This window comes from Hyla sarda, chromosome 2 (assembly GCF_029499605.1).
Source record: "Hyla sarda isolate aHylSar1 chromosome 2, aHylSar1.hap1, whole genome shotgun sequence".
Classification (NCBI taxonomy): Eukaryota; Metazoa; Chordata; class Amphibia; order Anura; family Hylidae; genus Hyla; species Hyla sarda.
Window position 1 is genome coordinate 202,069,966 of NC_079190.1, and position 23,426 is coordinate 202,093,391.

At 40.9% G+C, this 23,426-nt stretch overlaps 1 protein-coding gene across 2 annotated transcripts in view; it reads right to left on the minus strand.

The window, feature by feature from the left end:
* The window catches only part of DMD (dystrophin), a 2,642,350-nt gene that overhangs the window by 1,609,353 nt on the left and 1,009,571 nt on the right, over window positions 1-23,426 (minus strand). For both annotated transcript variants that reach the window (XM_056556147.1, XM_056556148.1), the window contains exons 23-24: window positions 16,944-17,156; window positions 1,172-1,285 (exon numbers count right to left, since the gene is read on the minus strand). In XM_056556147.1, the coding sequence (XP_056412122.1) occupies window positions 1,172-1,285; window positions 16,944-17,156 (327 nt within the window). The remainder of the gene's footprint in view (window positions 1-1,171; window positions 1,286-16,943; window positions 17,157-23,426) is intronic.

The following is a 23,426-nucleotide window of genomic DNA, read 5'->3' on the forward strand; positions in this document are numbered from 1 at the left end:
TATTTTAACTTGGATGAAATAAAGGTGAAGTTTTACCACTGGCTTCTGCAATTTTGTGTCACAGTTGGAGGTCTTCTTTGCTATGTGGAAGGACTGGGTGAGCTGACGTCTCCTGCCATATACAAGATTTGTAAATCACTTCTATTAAAAAATCTTAATCCTCCAAGTACTTTTCAGCTGCTGTTTACTACAGAGAAAGTTGATTTCTTTTTGAATTTCTTTTCTGTCTGTCCACAGTGTTTTCTCCTGACACATCTGTCCATGTCAGGAACTGTCCCCATATCAAACCTCTCCTACTCTGGACAGTTCCTGACATGGATAGAGGTGTCAGCAGAGAGCACTGGGGACAGAAAATTTTTCTTTTTACATATTGCACTTCAAGGTAAAACTGGCATGTTATCTTTATTCTGTGGGTCAATAAAATTACAATACCTATATTTGCATGTGGCCAAAAATCAGCAATCCTGGTGTTCTTTTTTTTTGTTTACTTTTTTCACGTATAGGATGTATAATGTTGTATTTCAATTTTTTTATTTTATTAGAAAAATTGGAAAAGGACAGTAATTAGATTTTCAAATTGGAGAGGGGATTTTTATATTTAAAAAAGGAATGAATTCTTTCTTACACTTTTTTAAGTGCTTTAGGGGACTTTTATAAGCAATGCTTTGATTGCTTATACTCTTCAATGCTATGCCATCGCATAGCAATGATCAGTTAGATCTGTGCTCTGCTTTATTAATAGATTGTAAATTCTCGTAAATTCCTACAGCTGCTACAGAAACTGATCAACACTACCAAAAATTTGTTACAGATGTCATTCAAGCTCTTAAATGCTAATTTGGTTAAATGATGGATATCAGCATGATTGCCAATGGCAGTAATTGACTATACGTGTTAGCTGCTAAAAGCAGCCATCTCTTACTGTTTATGACGCAACCTCAGCTTGAGTGCTTAATTCATAGAACTCCTGTACTGCATGACGTACATGTACAGAATGTGTTGTTAAATACCAGGCGGCCATGCCATACATGTATGTCATCTGTAGCCAAATGGTTAAACAAAATAATTTTGTAATGTATTTAATAAAACCTATTGTTATAATATGTTAGTCTATGTCAATATTGAGTTGGAAAAATTGAGATCGTGTTACCACAATGTCTTGCATACTTACATTACATTGCTCCAGCTGTTTTTCAAGAGCTTCCAAATCTCCAAGTGCTGGCCACTCTTCATTAAGGAAAACATTTACTTCTGCCATCCACTTATTTAAGGTTTTGAGATCATTCTAAAAACCAAAGATACATCATTGTTCATTGATGTTTGAATGTGGTTGTTTAAAATTCATCATCAATAATATTGAACAGTAACTGTGCAATTTAGGTTTTGTTCGAATAAGTGTCTGAGACTCCATCTACACAGACATCATGGATTTTTTTAATCCATTAAGAATATGGGGGATCACTTTTTATAATGGATTTTAACTGATTCTAATAAGATTCATTGACAAAACAGGCCCATCATGTCTACCTTTTTTTTAAGAACGTGAAAGCAAAGACCCTATTCTGCCCATCAAAAAAATAACAAAAACCTGCTGGAACAGAAGCTGATTTAACATTGTAGATTGCCAAATAAGGCAGGGTTCACATATGTCTGACATTTGATATAGGTTAACTCAGCCTAAATCTCGACGCAAGTGATTCCATGGTTGATGACAACGTACATCAGTTGTCATCTGTTGTATGGCATCTGGCATCCATTGTTTTTGGCACCGGACAGGGGAATGCAGAAAGCTGTGTTCCCCTGTCTGGTCCTGTCTGGCATGTCCAACCATCCGGCATCAAAATTGGGACGCTGGGTGATAGTGCACTGTCCTATTTAAATTAATGGGATCAGGTCTAGCATCAGTCCCCCCCCGGTGCATGCCTGAGGGAAAATATGCTGGAAAATGATATATGTGAATATGTGAACCCAGCCTTAGAGAGTATGCATAAGTTGCCATTGTTCAATTATTTTGACCTTCAGAAAAGCATAGTCTGGTATACTTTTCTACCCATTTAACATAGAGTCATTATATATAATTTTGTGTAAAAAAAGACAATGGTAGACTTAAACAGATCATTTAACCCCTTAAGGACTCAGCCCATTTTCACCTTAAGGTCAATTCTGACCACTGTCACTTTAAGCATTAATAACTCTAGGATGTTTTCACCTTTTATTCATGACATATTCCACTTTAACATAGTGGTCAATTTTTGTCATTACTTGCATCCTTTCTTGGTGAAAAATCCCCAAATTTCATGAAAATTTAGAAAATTTTGCATTTTTCTAACTTTGAAACTCTCTGCTTGTAAGGAAAATGCATATTCCAAATAAATTATATATTATATACAATATGTCTACTTTATGTTGGCATCAGGAAGTTGACATGTTTTTACTTTTTGAAGACATTAGAGGGCTTCAAAATAAGCAGCAATTTTCAAAATTTTCACAAAAATTTCTAAATCTGAATTTTTCAGGGACCAGTTAAGTTTGAAAGGCCTTACTGTGAGAAAAACCCCATACATTACCCCATTATAGACACTACACCACTCAAAGTATTAAAAATGACATTTAGTAGTTTCACAAAAATATCCGCAAAGTGGCGGAGAAAAATCTAAATCTGATTTCTTTACACTAACATGTTCTTGTAGCCCCATTTTTTTCATTTTTAAAAGTGAAATAAGGAGAAAAAGCCCCCAAAAATTTGTAACCAAATTTTTCTCAAGTATGGAAATACCTCATATGTTGACATAAAGTGCTCTGCGGGGTGACAACATGGCTCAAGAGGGAAAGAGCAACTGTGGGATTTTTTAAAACAAATTTAGCTGTCATGGTTTTTGGGGGCCATGTTGCATTTAGGAAGCCCCCATGGTTCCAGAACAGCACAGGTGTTTCACAACTTTGCGTTGAAGTTGGACGTGAAAATGGAAAATTAGATTCTTAACACAAAAATTATGGTGTTATCCCAAATTATTCTTTTTCACAAGGGTTAATAGGAAAAAATGGAACCCAAAATGTTATGCACAATTTCTCCCGATCAAGAATATGCCCCATATGTGGACATTAAGTGCTCTGCTGGCGCACTAAAATGCTCATAAGACAAGGAGCAAAATTTTGCTTTTTTAAGAGAATTTGGCTGAAATGGTTTTTGGGGGGCATGTTGCATTTAGCAAGTCCCCAGGGTGCCAGAACAGTAAAAAAAAAAAAAAAAAAAAAAAAAACATGGCACACTATTTGAGAAACTACATCCCTCAAGGCATGTAATAAGGGGTATAGTGAGCCTTAAAGCGGTTATCCAGGAAAAAACTTTTTTTTATATATCAACTGGCTCCAGAGAGTTAAACAGATTTGTAAATTACTTCTATTAAAAAATCTTATTCCTTTCAGTACTTATGATCTGCTGAAGTTGAGTTGTTCTTTTCTGTCTAAGTGCTCTCTGATGACACCTGTATCGGGAACTGTCCAGAGTAGAAGCAAATCCCCATAGCAAACCTATTCTACTCTGTGCAGTTCCCGAGACAAGCAGAGATGTCAGCAGAGAGCACTGTTGACAGACAGAAAACAACAACTCAACTTCAGCAGCTGATGATTATTGGAAGGAGTAAGATATTTTAATAGAAGTAATTTACAAATCTGTTTAACTTTCCGGAGCCAGTTGATATATAAAAAAATTTTTTTTCCTGGAATACCCCTTTAACACCTCACAGGTGTTTCACGACTTTGCGTTGATGTTGGACATGAAAGTGAAAAATTTTATTTTTAACACTAAAATGATGGTTTTACCCCAAATTTTTCTTTTTCACAAGGAGTATTAGGAGAAAATGGACACCAAAATTTTAAGCCCAATTTCTCCCGATTAAGAAAATGCCCCATATGTGGACGTTAAGTGCTCTGCTGGCACACTACTGGTCTCAGAACAGAAGGAGCACCATTGGACTTTTGGAGAGAGAAATTTTCTGAAATTGAAGTCGGGGCCATGTGCATTTACAAACCTCCCATGGTGCCAGAACAGAAGAAATCCCCCACATGTGACACCATTTTGGAAACTACAACCCTCCAAGAACGTAACATGGGTTACAGTGATTACTTACACTTCACAGGTTTTTTGAACAGTGGGCCTTAAAAGCGAAAAATTTGATTAGGTGTTACTCCAAATGTTTCATTTTCACATGGTGTAATAGAAAAAAATGGACCCCAAAGTTTGAAGCCTAATTTCTCCCGATTAAACAAAAACGCCCCATATGTGGACGTTAAGTGCTCTGCTGGCGCACTACAGGTCTCAGGTCAGAAGGAGCACCATTGGCCTTTTGGAGAGAGAATTTTGCTGGAATTGAAGTCAGGGCCATGGGCATTTACAAACCTCCCATGGAACCATGTGACACCATTTTGGAAACTACACCCCTTCAGTAATGTAACAAGGGTTACAGTGAGTACTTACACCTCACAGTTTTTTGAACAGAGAGCCATAAAAGTGAAAACATTTTTGCACTACATTGATAGAGTTACCCCAAATGTTTCATTTTCACATGGGGTATAAGGGGAAAAGGCCCCCAAAATTTGTAGTGCAATTTCGCCAAGAAAGAAAATACCCCATTTGTGGATGTAAAGTGCTCTTCGGGCGCACTACAATGCTCAGAATAGAAGGAAAGCCATTGGGCTTTTGGAGTGAAAAGTTTGTTGAAATTTAAGTCAGGGGCCATCTGCATTTACAAAGCCCCCATTGTGCAAGAACAACAGTAACCCCACACATGTGACACCATTTTAGAAACTACACCCCACAAGGAATATAACAAGGGTTATAATGAGTACTTACACCTCACATGTTTTTTGAACAGTGGGCCGTAAAAGTGATCATCATTCTGTGAACAACTAACATGTGACTCCGAATTGTCGCCTGGAAATACGACAGAGCTCATGACCGAGAACTCTTCGCATTTAAGGCTGATGTTTCTTACAGACCTAACAGTTACATACATTCAGAGGAAAATACAAGAAAGGAACACCCACATGTGAGCCTATTACAAACAGTACACCCCCTAGGGAAGGTGTATAGAGGTGAAGTGGAGATTTGGAACAGATGGGTGTTCTCTAAATTTCTTTTCCAGGAATGGATGAATTGTACTATGAGGGGGGGGGGGGGGGTGAATGAAAACTGCAATTTTAATACTGATATGCCAGTTATATTCCCAGAATGATGACCCAAAGTATAGCCGAAGGTAAAAATGCGCACCCTGCTCAGGTGGGGAGAGAGCGCTGCGCATTTGAGGCAACTGCAAACCCCCAATGCTGTTGACTCTGTGTGTGACACACTCTGCATTTTTTCTGGCATCGTCCCTTCTTTCCAGTGTGGGGGACCTCACCTAGAGTGTTGGCAAGGGGCGATCCGGGGAACTAAAGTTTCAGAGGTACTCTGACCCGTTCTTTGGCGGTCCCCAACGATGAAGGCCTTTAGAATTTCCTCTTGGAACTCCAGGAATGTCCCTGTGTTGCCAGCGTATTGTGACAGTACAAAAGAGTTATACATGGCAACCTGTACCATGTAGACCGTAACTTTTTTGTACCATGTCCGTGTTTTCCGCATGGCATCATATGGCTTGAGGACTTGATCAGAGTGATCAACTCCCCCCATATACCGGTTGTAGTCCAGAATACAATTGGGCATGTTTCCATGATGGAAGTAGTAATTCCCTGGCTGCGGGAGTCTGCAGACAGCTGGGGAGGCTACATTAGTATTTGTACTACTACCCCCATCATGGAACAGAGTCTGTTCCATGATGGGTGTTGTAGTACAGGGGCTTAGGGATTGATCGCACCGTGGGTTTCACTTCTGAGACCCGATGCACTCAGAAATTATTAAGCATGGGAGCGGGCGACAAGCTCCGCAACCCTGCGATGTATCAGTGTGTTTTAACTTTCATTTTTGAATCCCCCACGGGGAGCCCTAAATGGCCGGTACCGAGGAGCCATTCCGGGCTCTTAGCGGGAGATTTAAAAATGAATCATTGTGAATAGCAGGGGGGCCATATCTATATTAAAAGCACTGTGGGGGGCAAGATATATAGCACTGCAGGGGGGTTCAGACATATAGCCTAAATATCTAGCCCCCCAGTGCATTTATAATATATATCCCCCGCCGCCGCATTAATAGATATATATCCCCCGCCGGCGCAAGTATAATGTACTCTCGCAGAGCTGCCATCTATATATATATATATATATATATATATATATATATATATATATATATAGTCCAAATAGCAAGTGTAGAAGTGGCACAATGAAGGCAACCAGCGGGTGCTCAGCAAGCCCAAGCCCAGTCCACAGGCATCAAAACTTGTAGAAATCCAAGGGAAAAAAGGCAGAAAGCTTTTTATTCACCCATCACATCTGCAACGTTTCAACCCTCTCAATGGGGTCTTTTTCAAGCATACAACAGTGTTCATGTGTTACATATTTATAAGGTCATCAATTTACAATGACAAGCCCACAAATGGGTGGATACAGTGACATCATCATAATAACAGTGTAAACAATCCAGATAACTCATCATCAAACAATCATTACAAGTTTTACATTATTAAAGTGCATGTGTTACAACAATAAAAGTGCATATAGGCATGAATTGTAGTCAAATTATCAACAATTTACACCGTGAATCTATATAAATTATTAATGAGGGGGAGTCACCTTCCGTCCATATTGTCTACCATTCACCGCAATCGTGTGTTCCCCAGCTGTTAGTAAACAATGCTGGTGAGCAAGGACGGAAGTGCACAAATCACATGATGCATTACATCATGTGGTCATGTGACTAGGGAGCCTCTCATTCCTGAGTCTGCGCACAAAGGTCCTTACTGCGCAATTCTCAAAGAATCACGTCATGCCCGCGGGTGCGGCCCCCGTGCCCATGATCCCGTGACCCACTGGATTACATGACACAAGGGCCACCCACCACAGGAGTCTACATCCCTGTAAATTCCCAAGCGGCCATCTTATCTCAGGGCAAGAGAAAGGGCAAACTATATTCTCAATTTAAACTGGACAATTCCATCCATCACTGTATTTCCCACAGGAAGGTGATTATTTCTTATTATAACATACACAGGGGGGGCTGGCCAGTAATACAATCACTATGTAGCATGTCTCTCGCATATTCCCCATATATGATGGAGAATAATGCAATGAGGCAACGGACCATGGAAGGTCAGTGTCTCAAGAGTGTATATAACATCTCCTAGCCCACCTAGACCCCATAGGTCCTCTCTACAATCCATCAAGGACCAGCACCCCAAAACTTAATGAATACACCTCCTGTGTTTCTTGCAAAGATGGCATAAAATGAAAAAAATTAAAAAGAGGAAAAAAGGCTCCACAAAGTACCGAACCATGCACATACATCACAAAAAGAAATACTAATAATCATAAAGTGCACATTTTTCGTCCAAGCCGACCAGAGCCAACAAGATGGCATCCACGCCGGTGAATGTTTATGGACGTTCAAGGTAAGTACCTAAAAATAGATGAATATCAAAAAAATGTTATATGTTACAATACAGATTTATATACAAAAATACTAAAGTACAAAAAATACAGAATTTACAAAAAGACTCTAAGGGGGAGGTCTATGTTCAAGCCATATGGCTGTAAAGTGTTCAACTTTTTTATCCACATTACCTCCCTTTTCCTCAGGGCCTTCTCTCTATCGCCCCCTCTCTTGGACAACAGAATCAAATCTATAATACTAAATTTCAACTCATCAAACTTATGTTTGTGTTCAATAAAATGTCTAGGGACCGGAAACTCTATTTTATTGGTACGAATGGAGGATTTGTGATTATTTAGTCTATACCGTAGCTATGTGGTGGTCTCTCCTACATATAGGCGTTTGCATCGACACACTAGTACATAAATAACAAATTCACTCCTGCATGTCAAGTGATGTTTAATCTTGAATTTCTCACCTGTCTCAGGGTGTACAAAATACTCTCCCTTAATCATAAGGGGACAATTCTTACATTTTCCACATGGGAAACAGCCCGGCCTCAGCTTGGAAGCCAAGTCGAGCTGCTCCCCATGTACATTTGCTCTTACCAAATGATCTCTTAAATTCCTTGGTCTTCTACAGGAGAATAAAGGGGGATTAGCAAATTCTGGGATATTTTTCAAGCTTTTATTCAGAATCTCCCAGTGTTTGCGCAATATACGGGCTATTTCATTACTTGCTCCACTATAAGTGGAAATAAAAGGGATCCTCTTATCACTTTTTCCTTCCCTATCCCTAACTTTCAATAAGGCCTCTCTTGGGATGGTTTTTACTCTCTGACATTGATCCTTTATTAGTTTATTTGGAAAACTCCCTATTCCTAAATTTTTCCTCCATCTCTTTGAACCTACCCTTCAATTTAATCGGATCGCCCACAATTCGCTTCACCCTCATAAACTGGCTTTGAGGTAAGGATTTAATCATACTTTTTGGGTGCTCACTCTCGTATCTCAACAAGTTGTTTCTATCCGTGGGTTTCAAATACAAATCAGTTTTAAGTCTATAATTTTCCTTATAAACCCAGGTATCTTAAAATGGGATACCCTCACTAGACTGCGTTATTGTAAATGTTATGTCTGCATCCATACCATTGAGGAAGGAGAAAAACAAATTCAATTCCTCCATGGTTCCACACCAAATGACGAAAATGTCATCTATGTATCTCCACCACTTCAGCACATGGCCGAAGTGGTGGGATACATAGATGACAGATTCTTCTAGCTCTGCCATAACAATATTTGCATATGTGGGGGCCATATTGGACCCCATTGCAGTTCCGCTACATTGAATAAAAAACTTGTCACATAACAAAAAATAATTGCATGTCAGCATTATTTCCACTAATCCGAAAATGAATTCTTTACATTCAGATGTATAGTCAGTACCATTTAACACCTTGCCAACACTTAGGAGACCCCTTTCATGATATATACATGTGTGTAGGCTGACTACGTAGATGTTTGAGGGACTGTCTAACATATGCTCTGGACATTATATTACTCAACATACAATATTTGCAGAAGGAATTAGAGATTGTGAAAAAACGCATAGAAGAATTGGAATTAACTTTATCTAACACCTTGGCAGAAGGAGAGCTTGAAGTGTATAAAGAGAAATTATCTGATGTACTATCCAAATTTAAAACTGATCAGGAGGAAACAAAACGCCAGAAATGGCACCGGGATAATGAAGACTATGGTTCAGGACATGTCTATGGTTGGCAAAATTAAGATGAGAGGGAAAGGAGGAATAAATGGAATAGAATGCAACCTACTAAAAATAAGAATAAAACGACAAAACAGAACTATTTTTTAGGAGCAACAGAGAACAACATGTCAGAAAACGGAGAAGGATCAGGAGGGGCGGTCGGAAATGAAAAGAAAATTACTCCAGCACGTACATAGAGAGCCAACAGAGCCGGGATGGCCAACAAAAAGTCAATGGACACTCCAGCCTAGTGGTAAATATATCTTCTTTTGAACTTTCTGCTGATGAGGTGAATGTATTGAATCGGGAACTGTAATTTTGTCTGACTACCAACATTGATTGGTTTCAATTGCAGGTTGATCTGCTTTCATTCTACAGGAGTATTAAATTAAAGGCTTGGATTAGCCATAAAGAGATGAAAGTGAGTGAGGTTGGCTCAACAGAGTTACCATTGAAGCTGTTCAATTTGCATTATAAGAGTGACTTTATACCCACAGTTAATTCACATGTTATTGACACATTCATCTCACTAGTAGATAAGGACATTGAGGTGCTCCAGAACAAATATCGGGGTATTGTACACTGGGGGAGTAAAAACAATCTGTCTAAGTCAGAGTGCACAGTGTTGGAAAATTTGGTCAATAACGACGACATTGTAATTAAACCTGCTGATAAGGGGGGCGCTGTCGTCGTTATGGACCGGAGTATGTATATAGATGAAATTAACCGTCAACTGCAAGATATTAATGTGTATAGGCATGTCTCCAGGGATCCTACAGAGGCGATTAGAACTAGACTCAAAACATTAGTGGATCATGCTGTTGCTTGTGATGTAATTGATGATGAAGTACAAAAAGTTCTTTTACCAGTGCATCCGAGGGTTCCTGTGATATACGTATTACCTAAGATACATGAAAATTTGGAGTGTCCACCAGGACGTCCTATAGTGTCCGGGTGTAAGTCTATACTCAGCCCGGCCTCTATTTTTGTTGATAAAATTCTACGTAAATATGCTGTGAGTGCAAAATCGCATATCCAGGATACCACGGAGACGAAAAAAGTCTCTGAAGTAGTATTGCCGGATGATGCCATATTGGTATCATTCGACGTAGCCAGCCTATACATATGTATAAATCATGAAAGGGGTCTCCTAAGTGTTGGCAAGGTGTTAAATGGTACTGACTATACATCTGAATGTAAAGAATTCATTTTAGGATTAGTGGAAATAATTCTGACATTCAATAATTTTTTGTTCTGTGACAAGTTTTTTATTCAATGTAGGGGAACCGCGATGGGGTTCAATATGGCCCCCACATATGCAAATATTGTTATGGCAGAGCTAAAAGAATCTGTCATCTATGTATCCCACCACTTCGGCCATGTGCTGAAGTGGTGGAGATACATAGATGACATTTTCGTCATTTGGTGTGGAATCATGGAGGAATTGAATTTGTTTTTCTCCTTCCTCAATGGTATGGCTGCAGACATAAAATTTACAATGACACAGTCTAGTGAGGGTATCCAATTTTTAGATACCTGGGTATATAAGGAAAATGATAGACTTAAAACTGATTTGTATTTGAAACCAACGGATAGAAACAACTTGTTGAGATACGAGAGTGAGCACCCAATAAGTATGATTAAATCCTTACCTCGAAGCCAGTTTATGAGGGTGAAGCGAATTGTGGACGATCCAATTAAATTGGAGGGTAGGTTCAAAGAGATGGGGGAGAAATTTAGGAGTAAGGGTTATACAAATAAACTAATAAAGGATCAATGTCAGAGAGTAAAAACCTTCCCAAGAGAGGACTTATTGAAAGTTAGGGATAGGGAAGGAAATGTGATAAGAGGATCCCTTTTATTTCCACTTATAGTGGAGCAAGTAATGAAAGAGCAGTATATTGCGCAAACACTGGGAGATTCTGAATAAAAGCTTGGAAAATATCCCAGAATTTGCTAATCCCCCTTTATTCTCCTATAGAAGACCCAGGAATTTAAGTGATCGTTTGGTAAGAGCAGATGTACATGGGGAGCAGCTCGACTTGGCTTCCAAGCTGAGGCCGGGCTGTTTCCCATGTGGAAAATGTAAGAATTGTCTCCTCATGATTAAGCGAGAGTATTTTGTACACCCTGAGACAGGTGAGAAATTCAAGATTAAACGTCACTTGACATGCAGGAGTGAATTTGTTATTTATGTATTAGTGTGTCCATGCAAACGCCTATATGTAGGAGAGACCACCACATAGCTACGGTATAGACTAAATAATCACAAATCCTCCATACGTACCAATAAAATAGAGTTTCCGGTCCCTAGACATTTTATTGAACACAAACATAAGATTCAATTCCGTTGTCCAAGAGAGGGGGTGATAGAGAGAAGGCCCTGAGGAGAAGGGAGGCAATGTGGATAAAAAAGTTGAACACTTTACAGCCATATGGCTTGAACATAGACCTCCCCCTTTTTGTAAATTCTGTATTTTTTGTACTTTAGTATTTTTGTATATATTTGTCCAATCCTCTATAATATATATATATATATATATATATATATTTATATTTTTTACACCTGGGATATCACTTACACTTTATTTATGATACACGATGCATATCACTCACATTATATGCAGCGTGAATTAGTGAGTCAATTTATAAATATTTATTTATTTATTGATTGTGGATCTGTATATTTTGTATATAAATCTGTATTGTAACATATAATTAATTTTTGATATTCATCTATTTTTAGGTATTTATCTTGAACGTCCATGAACACCGGCGTGGATTCCATCTTGTTGGCTCTGGTCGGCTTGGATTTTATGATTATTAGTATTTCTTTTTGTGATGTATGTGCATGGTTAATGTGTACTTTGTGGAGCCTTTTTTCCTCTTTTTAATTTTTTCCATTTTATGCCATCTTTGCAAGAAATAAAAGAAAAAACTTTCTTTACCACAGGAGGTGTATTCATTAAGTGTGGGGTGCTGGGCCTTGATGGATTGTAGAGAGGACCTATGGGGTCTAGGTGGGCTAGGAGATGTTATATACACTCTTGAGACACTGACCTTCCATGGTCCGTTGCCTCATTGCATTATTCTCCATCATATATGGGGAATATGTGAGAGACATGCTACATAGTGATTGTATTACTGGCCAGCCCCCCCTGTGTATGTTATAATAAGAAATATTCACCTTCCTGTGGGAAATATAGTGATGGATGGAATTGTCCAGTTTAAATTGAGAATATAGTTTGCCCTTTCTCTTGCCCTGAGATAAGATGGCCGCTTGGGAATTTACAGGGATGTAGACGCCTGTGGTGGGTGGCCCTTGGGTCACGGGATCATGTACACGGGGGCCGCACCCGCGGGCATGACGTGATTCTTTGAGAACTGCGCAGTAAGGACCTTTGTGCGCAGACTTAGGAATGAGAGACTCCCGAGTCACATGACCGCATGATGTAATGCATCATGTTATTTGTGCACTTCCATCCTTGCTCACCAGCATTGTTTACAAACGGCTGGGGAACACGCCATTGCGGTGAATGGTAGACAATATGGACGGAAGGTAACTCCCCCTAATTAATAATTTATATAGATTCACGGTGTAAATTGTTGATAATTTGACTACAATTCATGCCTATATGCACTTTTATTGTTGTAACACATCCACTTTAATAATGTAACACTTGTAATGATTGTTTGATGATGAGTTATTTGGATTGTTTACACTGTTATTATGATGATGTCACTGTATCCACCCATTTGTGGGCTTGTCATTGTAAATTGATGAACTTATAAATATGTAACACATGTACACTGTTGTATGCTTGAAAAAGACCCCATTGAGAGGGTTGAAACGTTGCAGATGTGATGGGTGAATAAAAAGCACAATTTTTTCACTTTTAAACACTGGAGTGCAGCTTTCTGCCTTTTTGCCTTGGATATATATATATATATATATATATATATATATATATATATCATGGCTGCACTATGAATGAAAAGCATTCTACCAGCAGCCGGCGGCCCGATGCTGCAGATAGAAATACTTTTCATTCATAGCGCAGCGTCGGCATATGTATATAGAAGCGCTGTGGGGTGCAGCACCCTCCAGCGCTTCTATATACATATACCCCTGCAGCGCTATGAATGAAAAGTATTTCTATTAGCAGCGTATAGTGCCGGCAGACGTCTGCTGGCACTATGCGCTGCTAATAGAAATACTTTTCATTCATAGTGCTGCAGGGGTAGATGTATATAGCAGCGCTGGGGGGTGCAGATATATAGCATTATCTGCCCCCCACAGACAGCGCTTCTTTATACATATGCCGGTGCTGCGCTATGAATGAAAAGTATTTCTATTAGCAGCGCATAGTGCCAGCAGATGTCTGCCGGCACTATGCGCTATACGGGCCGCCGGCTGCTGCTAGAATGCTTTTCATTCATAGCGCAGCGGTGACATATATATATATATATATATATATATATAGATGGCAGCGCTGTGAGAGTACATTATACTTGCGCCAGTGGGGGGTATATATTTATTTATGCGCCGGCAGGGGGTATATATTTATTAATGCGCTGCGGGGGGCATATTATAAATGCACTGGGGGGCCAGATATATAGACTATATGTCTGCCCCCCCTGCAGCGCTATATATCTTGCCCCCATAGCACTTTTAATATAGATATGGTCCCCTGCTACTCACAATGTTCATTTTTAAATCTTCCGCCGAGAGCCCTGATTTGCTCCTCAGTACTAGCCATTCAGGGCTCCCTGCGGGGGATTCAAAAATGAAAGTTAAAACACACTGATATATCACAGTGTTTTGCGGAGCTTGCCGCCTGCTCCCCTGCTTAATAACTTCTGATCGCATCGGGTCTCAGAAGTGAAACCCGGTGTGATCAATCCCTCAGCCCCTGTACTACAACTCCCATCATGGAACAGACTCTGTTTCATGATGGGGGTAGTAGTACAAACACTTATGTAGCCTCCCCAGCTGTCTGCAGACTCCCACAGCTGGGGAATTACTACTCCCATCATGGAAACAAGTCTGTTCCATGATGGGAGTAGTAGTAGTCCCGGCTGTGGGAGTCTGCAGGCAGAGGTGTTGCGGCCATACATAAGGGATGTTATAACGGGTCTTAACAGATGAATATTTATTCATCCGTTAGCAGCCGTTATTGCATCCGTTATTATACATTTTTGGTGTCCCGGTACCGTATTGTATACGTTACCTGTATAGAGGTCCCCATAGTCAGAGTCCCTAGGACGTGGGGGTCCCTCTTTTGTAGTTTTCCCCTTGTCACCTCACACTTAGTCGATTACTATATAGCAGTTCTTATCAATATAAATAGAAGTATAAGTATAGATATGTATATGTTTAGTTATTTACCTGTTCGGAACGTGGCAGGACCTGCAGATCACGTGATTAGGTTAGAACTCTATGGTTTTGCTACAGGACCTTTGGAGGTTCCTGTGACGTGTTCACCCACAATGCACTGTAATGGTGAGTGACAGTTGATATGGACCAATCAAAAACGGCCAGCCCCTGCCCATATAAGGGACCTGCGCCATCTTGATCATCCTCTTCTCTCTTGGGTTGCTGACTCTGGAAGAGGTAGGACCTCCGCAGCTTACAAGACAATTTGCTAGGCCAAAGCCTTGTGGCCTAGGCCTCTAACATAGCGGATAGACTAAGCAACTCCCCGCTGCTCATCGCAAGATCACTGGACCTAAATACTCCCCTAAATCCAGCAGATCTCTGCAATACAATCCTTAAGAAGCTAAATTGGGCTTATCTGATCCCAACCGACTGTCAATCGCTGCTCAAGCTATATGTAAAGAGACTCTGTTATCTGGACTGTTACTATTACTTCATGTACAGAAATTCTTCAGTAAAAGTTCCAGCAAGTTTTCAGTTAACAGCGGTTGTGGACAATCCTTTATTTACTGCATCACCTATTGCTCTTGGGAAGGGTGGCAATAGGCCTATCAAGAAACACAGCATATAACCCTTACCCTGGCGTCACAAGTGACAAGGGTTAACATAGCCCTTAACTATCCTGAACAGCAACACCCTAATTAACCTACACACCCACAAGACATTATCCTCTCATCTGCCACCACACATCCGTTTTCACACAGAAAACTGACGTTTAATAACAGATGAATGCTCATAGGAGCCTTAGCTTAAAACAAGCCAGAAACAGGGTAAAAAAAGTAATCTAGATGTTCCTAGTTGGTGTATCCCTCCTCTGCTGGGCTTGACTCATAGATTGTACTCTATACACAAGCAGAGCAAAGCAGGAAGATGCTGTTAGAGATGGCCCAGAAGACATTTCATCTTGTCCCCACCTTGTTTTTCAATGGTGATTTCTCTGAAAAGCCACATCATTTAAAAGTAAATCATAAGCGGTTGTTATGAGGGAGCATATACCGGTTTTATACTGGCCATGGTTGGGACAGGTGACGACAGGTTCCTATCTATATATATATATATATATATAGATATTTTTTTTTTTTTCCAACAATTGTTACTTTGTTTTTAAATGAATTTTTTCCTGTAAGTGTTAACTGTTTTTGTTTAATGGCTGTGAGAACTGGGATCTGAAATGTAGAATACTCATTTAAACATGAAATATAGATACAAGCTGTCCTTTCCTGACTTACGCTCAATGCTGATACTTCAGTAAGGTTGACAGGTGGAATCACTGTATAAATTGCTCTACAAACCACAGGCAATTTAACATTTTGGATGAGAGAAGTTGACAAGTTACATCAATATGCATATATACTATAAAGATGATGGGAGAATTTTAGTAAAAAATTTCATTAATTCTAACTGTAACATGGTTCTGATTATGGAGCTTACAACACCTGTAGGTGGATTAAGGATTATTAGTGTGGAAAGGATGGACGTCTTAAATTTTAAAGGTTGCACTAACGCTACGAGAACAGATACTTTACAAGTTGGCAGCAACCTTTGTTTTTATGAGATAAACTGCAATATCCCAGTCTAGTCACTAGACAATTAACAGATCTTACAGAATGTAACCAGCAGCACTCACCATCATGTAGACTCTATTTCTATATTGATTCATAAACTGCAGTATAAAAAATGTGGTCTACAGACAACAGACACTGATGTGATGGTGACAACTGATTCATGTAAATCAATGAAGAAATAAAGTCCATATGGTGGTGAGTTCCGGTGGTTAATTTCTGTATGAATGGTCATTTACAGTGGATGCTATTTTTTAAAATGAGCACCATAATGTTTTGCCAATTGAGAAGCATGGTCAAACTGGATAAAAGTGCTGTCAAGTGATTGTGTCTACCCCTTTCTTTCTACTATGTATAACACAATGTACAGAGCTGTCTGTGTGTTCGGGTATTACAGCTCGGGCAAACAGTTGATCGACATGAGTGTCAGGTGTTGGACACCTACCGATCAGATATTGATGGCTTTTCCTGAAAATAGGCCATCATTCAAAAAAGGGAAACCACTTTAAATAGAATATTTAAAGACCCCATGCACATGACAACATTTGGGTAAAATTTTTTAGGGACCCTTATTAGACAACCATAAAAATTGATAGCCCTGCTATACTACATTATTTGGTGTTCATACCAAGGAATAATAGTAGAGATACTATACCTGAAATTGTCTATGTTTGTTGAGTAATTCTTCTAATTTTTGGCACTGTCCTGCTATCTGACTTGATAAAATATTCCAACGACTTTGGGCTTGGTCAATTTCTGCCCAATACTTTTGCTTGACATCAGCAGGCGCTTTGCTAGATAACTCCTCTGCAGTTTTGCTGAGATAATTCATATCAGCCTGATGTTCCTGCAGGGAACTTTGTAAGGCCTGGTTAAAAACAAACAATAGAACATAGAATAAATATAGTAATGTAAAAGTACTGTATATATTTCATATAAACGTAAGTTTTGTCACAGTGACACAGAAACTGGGTTGTACTCTATATACTGTACTAAGTAACACCACAAAGTTTGTGGACACCAGAAGTTGGTCTCCTTGTTTAATGTTAGACCAGTCTTAAATATCCTGGGCTTAACAACAGATACAAAGAATATCTGTGGTTTCCATAGAAAAGGTATTCATACCGATTATGACTCAAGAGTATCATTGAGGATGGGCACTGCTTTTTATGATAAATATTAGAGATGAGCGAATCAAATGGGATGAAGTCGTATTTATTCCGAATGTCATGAAAATTCGATTCGGACCGAATCTGGACTTCGACTCAATTTGAAATAACAAATTCCTTCATAAGCGACACCCCTGCGATCTTCCTGCATAATGTATAGATGTGAGTGGCTTTCTCCTGCGCTTCCATCTCTGCAATAGATAGGGTGATTGCAACGGGTGTATGGAGTGACACTTGCTGTCCTCAACTGCATGTACTACTGCTCCCAACATGGAGCAGTCTCTGCTCCATGTTGGGAGCTGTAGTACCTGCATTAATAGACAGATAGCAGCAAGTGTCACTTCTGACACCCAATGCGATCATCCTGTATAATATAAAGATGCAGGCGGCTGGCCAATCTTCTCTGGTCTCAATGTAGTATGAGTATAAGCCGTATATATACCTATTATTCATATTTCCGAGTGGCTGGAACCATCTGGCCAATCCAAGCTCTCTGCGGGAAATATGAATAAGTGATGTGAATTGTATTAGTACGGGAGTCCGGAGTGTCAGGAAGCGGTATGCCAGGAGATCTGCTGGCGTACAGCTTCCTGACACTCCGAACTCCAGTAATAGACAATTTACCTACTCTTGACATGCAATACGCACCTAAATACCGCAGATGGAATGGACTTAGAAAGCAGTCAAATACAGCAGGTATTTGGTGTGCGTGTAATGCTCTAACACCTACATGGGATACATGAAGGAGGGAGATTATTTAGATAAATTTCAAGTACTAAAACAATCTATTATTTGTACAGCCCTGCAGTGGATGAACGTAATAACTGCCTATAGGACAAGTAGAACTATGTATAATTTAGCTATATACTGAGGAATATGGGTCTGTTTTCAGAGAAAGTCTTGCCAATTGTGGATGTGGTACTCTTCAACCTCCAAAAGAGGGTGATATAAACCTCTCTCTCTCTCACAATCACAGTAAGTGCTATTAAGACAATAATTTTAATCCTCCATAGCGCCGATACACAATTTACATGTTATATTTTTATAATTAATTATTTAATTTTTTTTTATTAGTAATGTATTTTAGTAGAAGTTTTCACAATCACTGTTGGTGAATTTTAAATACTGTAAGTAGTAGTTTTTTGCTATTTTTTCTAGATTTTTGACACATTATTGCTTTTTTATACTAGCATAATAAAAGCTAAGTTTTAAAATTCCCTGTACAGGCACTATTTTCCTATTACTTTTTCTGGGAGACCTAATTTACCAATCTAGTAATATCAGCGCCCAGTATTAGTACAGGGACTACAGCTCACATCCTTTATTCATATTTCCCGCAGAGAGCTGTGATTGGCCAGATGGTTTCAGTCACTCACAGCTCTCAGAGGGAAATATGAATAATAGGTATATATATTGTATGGCATTTACTCATACTACTGTGGGACCAGAGAAGAGCGGCCGGTCGGCCGCATCTATACATTATACAGGATGATCACATTGGATGTAAGAAGTGACATTTGCTACGATCTGTCTATTAATGCAGTTACTACAGCTCCCAGCATGGAGCAAAGTGTGCTCCATGTTAGGAGCAGTAGTACCTGCAGTTAAGGACAGATCACAGAAGGTATCACTCCTTACACCCGATGCAATCATCCTATCTAGATGCGAGAAAGACACCCAAATCTATACATTATACAGGACGAAAGCCACCCACATCTATACATTATACAGGACGATCGCAGCGGGTGTCAGGAGTGACACCAGGGGCGATCTGTCTATTAGCACAGGTACTATTACTTTCATCATGGAACAGTCTGTTCCATCCTGGGAGTAGTAGTACTACCTAAAAAATGTAATAAAATAGAGGAAAAAGTGAAAAACACACACACTTTATTAAACAAATTATTAAAATGAGTGAGGGGAAGGAGCTTGCCCGGAAAAGACGTAGGACACCGGTGCTGCCTCTCAACCTCTCGATCCTGAGATTCTAGGCTCTCCTGAGACGGGCCCACAGCTTTTCTGAATTGATCTCCTGGATATTAGTCTTCCCTGCGGGGATCTGGCATATTCTTTTTTTTCCCCACTGCGCTATTCACCACTGTCTCCCTGGCCCCGCTGTAACCCCTGGCTCCGGGCAGAGGCCTTGGTGCTGTGCTCCTGTGCTCTGGAGGAGGAGAGATAGCCTATTGGTGGCCGCCGCTGCCGCACTTTGACTTTGGCAAGTGACGATGAACCCACGTGACCCGGCCAGCACGGCTGGAGGATCCGGTCAGGCCACACTGTGGGAAGCTCACTGCTCCCCATATCACTACTGTATGGTGATTTTGGTGTGTGGCACAGGGACTGAACGATTTGGGGAGCATAACTGGAGGTTTGGACAAGCTATGCTGCACCAGACTTCCTGCCGCTTGTCAGCGGTGAATCAGGGGCAGAGTCAGCTGCCCCTGGACTGAATGTCAGGTACTTCTGCAGAGGGAGTGAGTAACGCTATATGCTGAAAAACTTAAACTGCTATACTTCTTTGGATAATTGCTATTGCATGCATTGTCTTTATTGAAAAGCAACTGCAGTGGTGAATTTGCTTAAGTGGACAAAATAGCCAGGGGGAGGACGAAGATGCAGCCATGGCAGCAGCAGCATCTAAAAGACACACTAAAGCCTTAGCTAAAGCATTGGCTATCCATGAGGCTGTTGTAGCCGAAACATCATTGGGAGGGCTTGAGGAATATAATGAGGAACTTGCAAGTGAAAATGTGGAAGCCTTATCCTTACTAAGGGAGCAGCAGGGATCCTCTAGATCATTTACAGTGGATAATACATCTTTAAGGGAGGCTGAATTTAATCAACAGGTGGTACCTGAGGTTAACCCTGCTCAATTAATACAGTGCATGCATTCCCTGCAAGTTATTCAGGGGGTACAGATGTTACCCAAAATACAGTCCCCAGTATAAAAAGGGATTATGCCTCCTCCAATATTCAGGAAAGGGAACCTACTCAAGGGACATCCTTTCTGCTATAACGAGTCTCTCAACACAAGTGGGCCATTTACAGCAGGATATGTCAATCCTGAGAAATGATTTTCAAAAAATTTCCCTAAGGGTATTACATACAGAGCAAAGGCTTACTATGGTTGAAGATAAATTGGCTGAGTGCAGCAAACAATCCATTATAAATACCAAAGAAATTTCCACCCTAACTTCTAAGATAGATGATATGGAAAATTGTTCTAGGAGGAACAATGTTCGATTCCTGGGGTTCTCTGAGAAGGCTGAAGAAGAAAACTTGGCTGAGATTTTGGAAAAATGGATTATAGATCAATTTGGTCAAGAATCTCTAACACCTGTCTTTGCTATGGAACGGGCACATAGGGTCCCATCTAGACCCCTACCACCGGGACGTCCCCCTCGCCCAATCATAGCCAGGATTCTTCACTATAGAGATAAGGAGTCTATTATTCGTAAGACAAGAGACTCCCGGGGCTTGCAATTTATTGGCGTTTGTATTTTACTTTTTTCTGATTACTTTATGGAGGTCCAGAAATGCAGGACTAAATTCAAAGAAGTCAAAAAGAGACTTCAGCAATTGTTCCTTTCATATTCTATGTTGTATCCAGCACGATTGAGAGTAGTGACTCTGTACTAAATTTTTTTTTGAAAGTGTAGAGGAAGCATGTGAATGGCTTGATATTAATTAGGGTTGTTTCAGCCATTATAAGTCTCAGCCCTCTTAAAAGGGGTCAGGAAGACCCCTTAGTTATAAGGGGACTGAATATTCTACTCAAGGAGATATGATTTAGATAGATATTTAACCCCTTCCTGCAGAATGTCATATATAAACGCCGGGTTGTGCAGTGCGTTCGCGCATCCCGACGTTTATAAATGACATTCAGTTAACCCGGCGATGCGCAGCATCGCACGGGTTAACTGGCAGAAGTCCCGCTGTTTCCAGCAGGAGACAACTTCTGCTTCACCCCGAGGACCATCCATTGATGGTCCTGGTCAGCGATCACTGTGATTGGTCCCTGTGGACCAATCACAGTGACCTGGGGTGAAAGTTCAGATCTCCCGCACTGCCCGCCCCTGGAAGTCGGGCAGAACGGGGGACGATGGCTGCGGGGGCTCGCGGGGACCTGCGGCATAGGTGGGGGAACACGCAGGGACCGGCGGCCTTACCCGAACCAGCGGCGGGACCGGCCACGTGGACGAGCAGCGACGGGACCAACAGGTAAGTATGTGGTTCTCAGAAGCAGCAGTGAAGATCTTCATTGTTGCTTCTAGGAGTCTGAAAACTACAACTCCCAGCATGGCAAGACAGCCTTTGGCTGTCTGGGCATGCTGGGAGTTGTAGTTTTGCAACATCTGGAGGGCCCCAGTTTGGAGACCATTGTATAATGGTCTCCAATCTGTGCTCTTCCAGCTGTTGCAAAACTGCAACTCCCAGCATGCACTGACTGTCCAGGCATGCTGGGAGTTTTAGTTCAGCAACATTTGGCCCTTCAGATGTTGCCGAACTACAACTCCCAGCATGCCCTTCAGCTGTCTGGGCATGCTGGGAGTTGTAGTTTTGCAACAACTGGAGACACACTGGTTGGGAAACATTGTCTGTTTCTAACTCAGTGTTTCCTAACCTGTGTGCCTCCAACTGTTGCAAAAATATAACTCCCAGCATGCACTAACAGACCATGCATGCTGGGAGTTGTAGTTTTGCAACATCTGGAGGGCCCCAGTTTGGAGACCATTGTATAATGGTCTCCAATCTGTGCTCTTCCAGCTGTTGCAAAACTACAACTCCCAGTATGCACTGACTGTCCAGGCATTCTGGGAGTTTTAGTTCAGCAACATCTGGCCCTTCAGATGTTGCCGAACTACAACTCCCAGCATGCCCTTCAGCTGTCTGGGCATGCTGGGAGTTGTAGTTTTGCAACAACTGGAGACACACTGGTTGGGAAACATTGTCTGTTTCTAACTCAGTGTTTCCTAACCTGTGTGCCTCCAGCTGTTGCAAAACTATAACTCCCAGGATGCATTAACAGACCATGCATGCTGGGAGTTGTGGTTTTGCAACAGCTGGTGCCCCCCCCCCCCCCCCCCCCGTGAATGTACAGGGTACATTCACATGGGCGAGGGTTTTACAGTGGGTTTCTCGCTTGCAAGTTTGAGATGCAGCAAATTTTGCGCTGGGAAACTCGCTGTAATCCCCTGCCCATGTGACTGTACCCTAAAAACACTAAACTACACCAACACAAAATAAAATAAAAAGTTAAAAACACTACATATACACATACCCCTACACAGCCCCCCTCCCCCAATAAGAACGTCCGGTACACCACTGTTTCCAAAGCAGAGCCTCCAACTGTTGAAAAACAACAACTCCCAGTATTGCCGGACAGCCGTTGACTGTCCACGCATTCTGGGAGTTTTGCAACAGCTGGAGGCACAGTGTTTGGGAATCACTGGCGTAGAATACCCCTATGTTCACCCCTATGCAAATCCCTAATCTAGGCCTCAAATGCACATGGCGCTCTCACTTTGGAGCCCTGTCGTATTTCAGGGCAACAGTTTAGGGCCACATATGGGGTATCGCCGTACTCGGGAGAAATTGCGTTACAAGGTTTGGGGGGCTTTTTCTTCTTTAACCCTTCATGAAAAGGAAATGTTGGGGTCTACACCAGAATGTTAGTGTAAAAAATTTTATTTTTTACACTAACATGCTGATGTTGCCCTATACTTTACATTTTCACAAGAGGTAAAAAGGAAAAAAGCCCCCCAAAATTTGTAATGCAATTTCTCCCAACTACGGAGATACCCCATATGTGGGCGCAAAGTGCTCTGGGGGCGCACAACAAGGCCCAGAAGTGAGAGTGCACCATGTACATTTGAGGTGATTTGCACAGGGGTGGCTGATTGTTACAGCGGTTTTGACAAACGCAAGAAAAACAAAACCCCACATGTGACCCCATTTCGGAAACG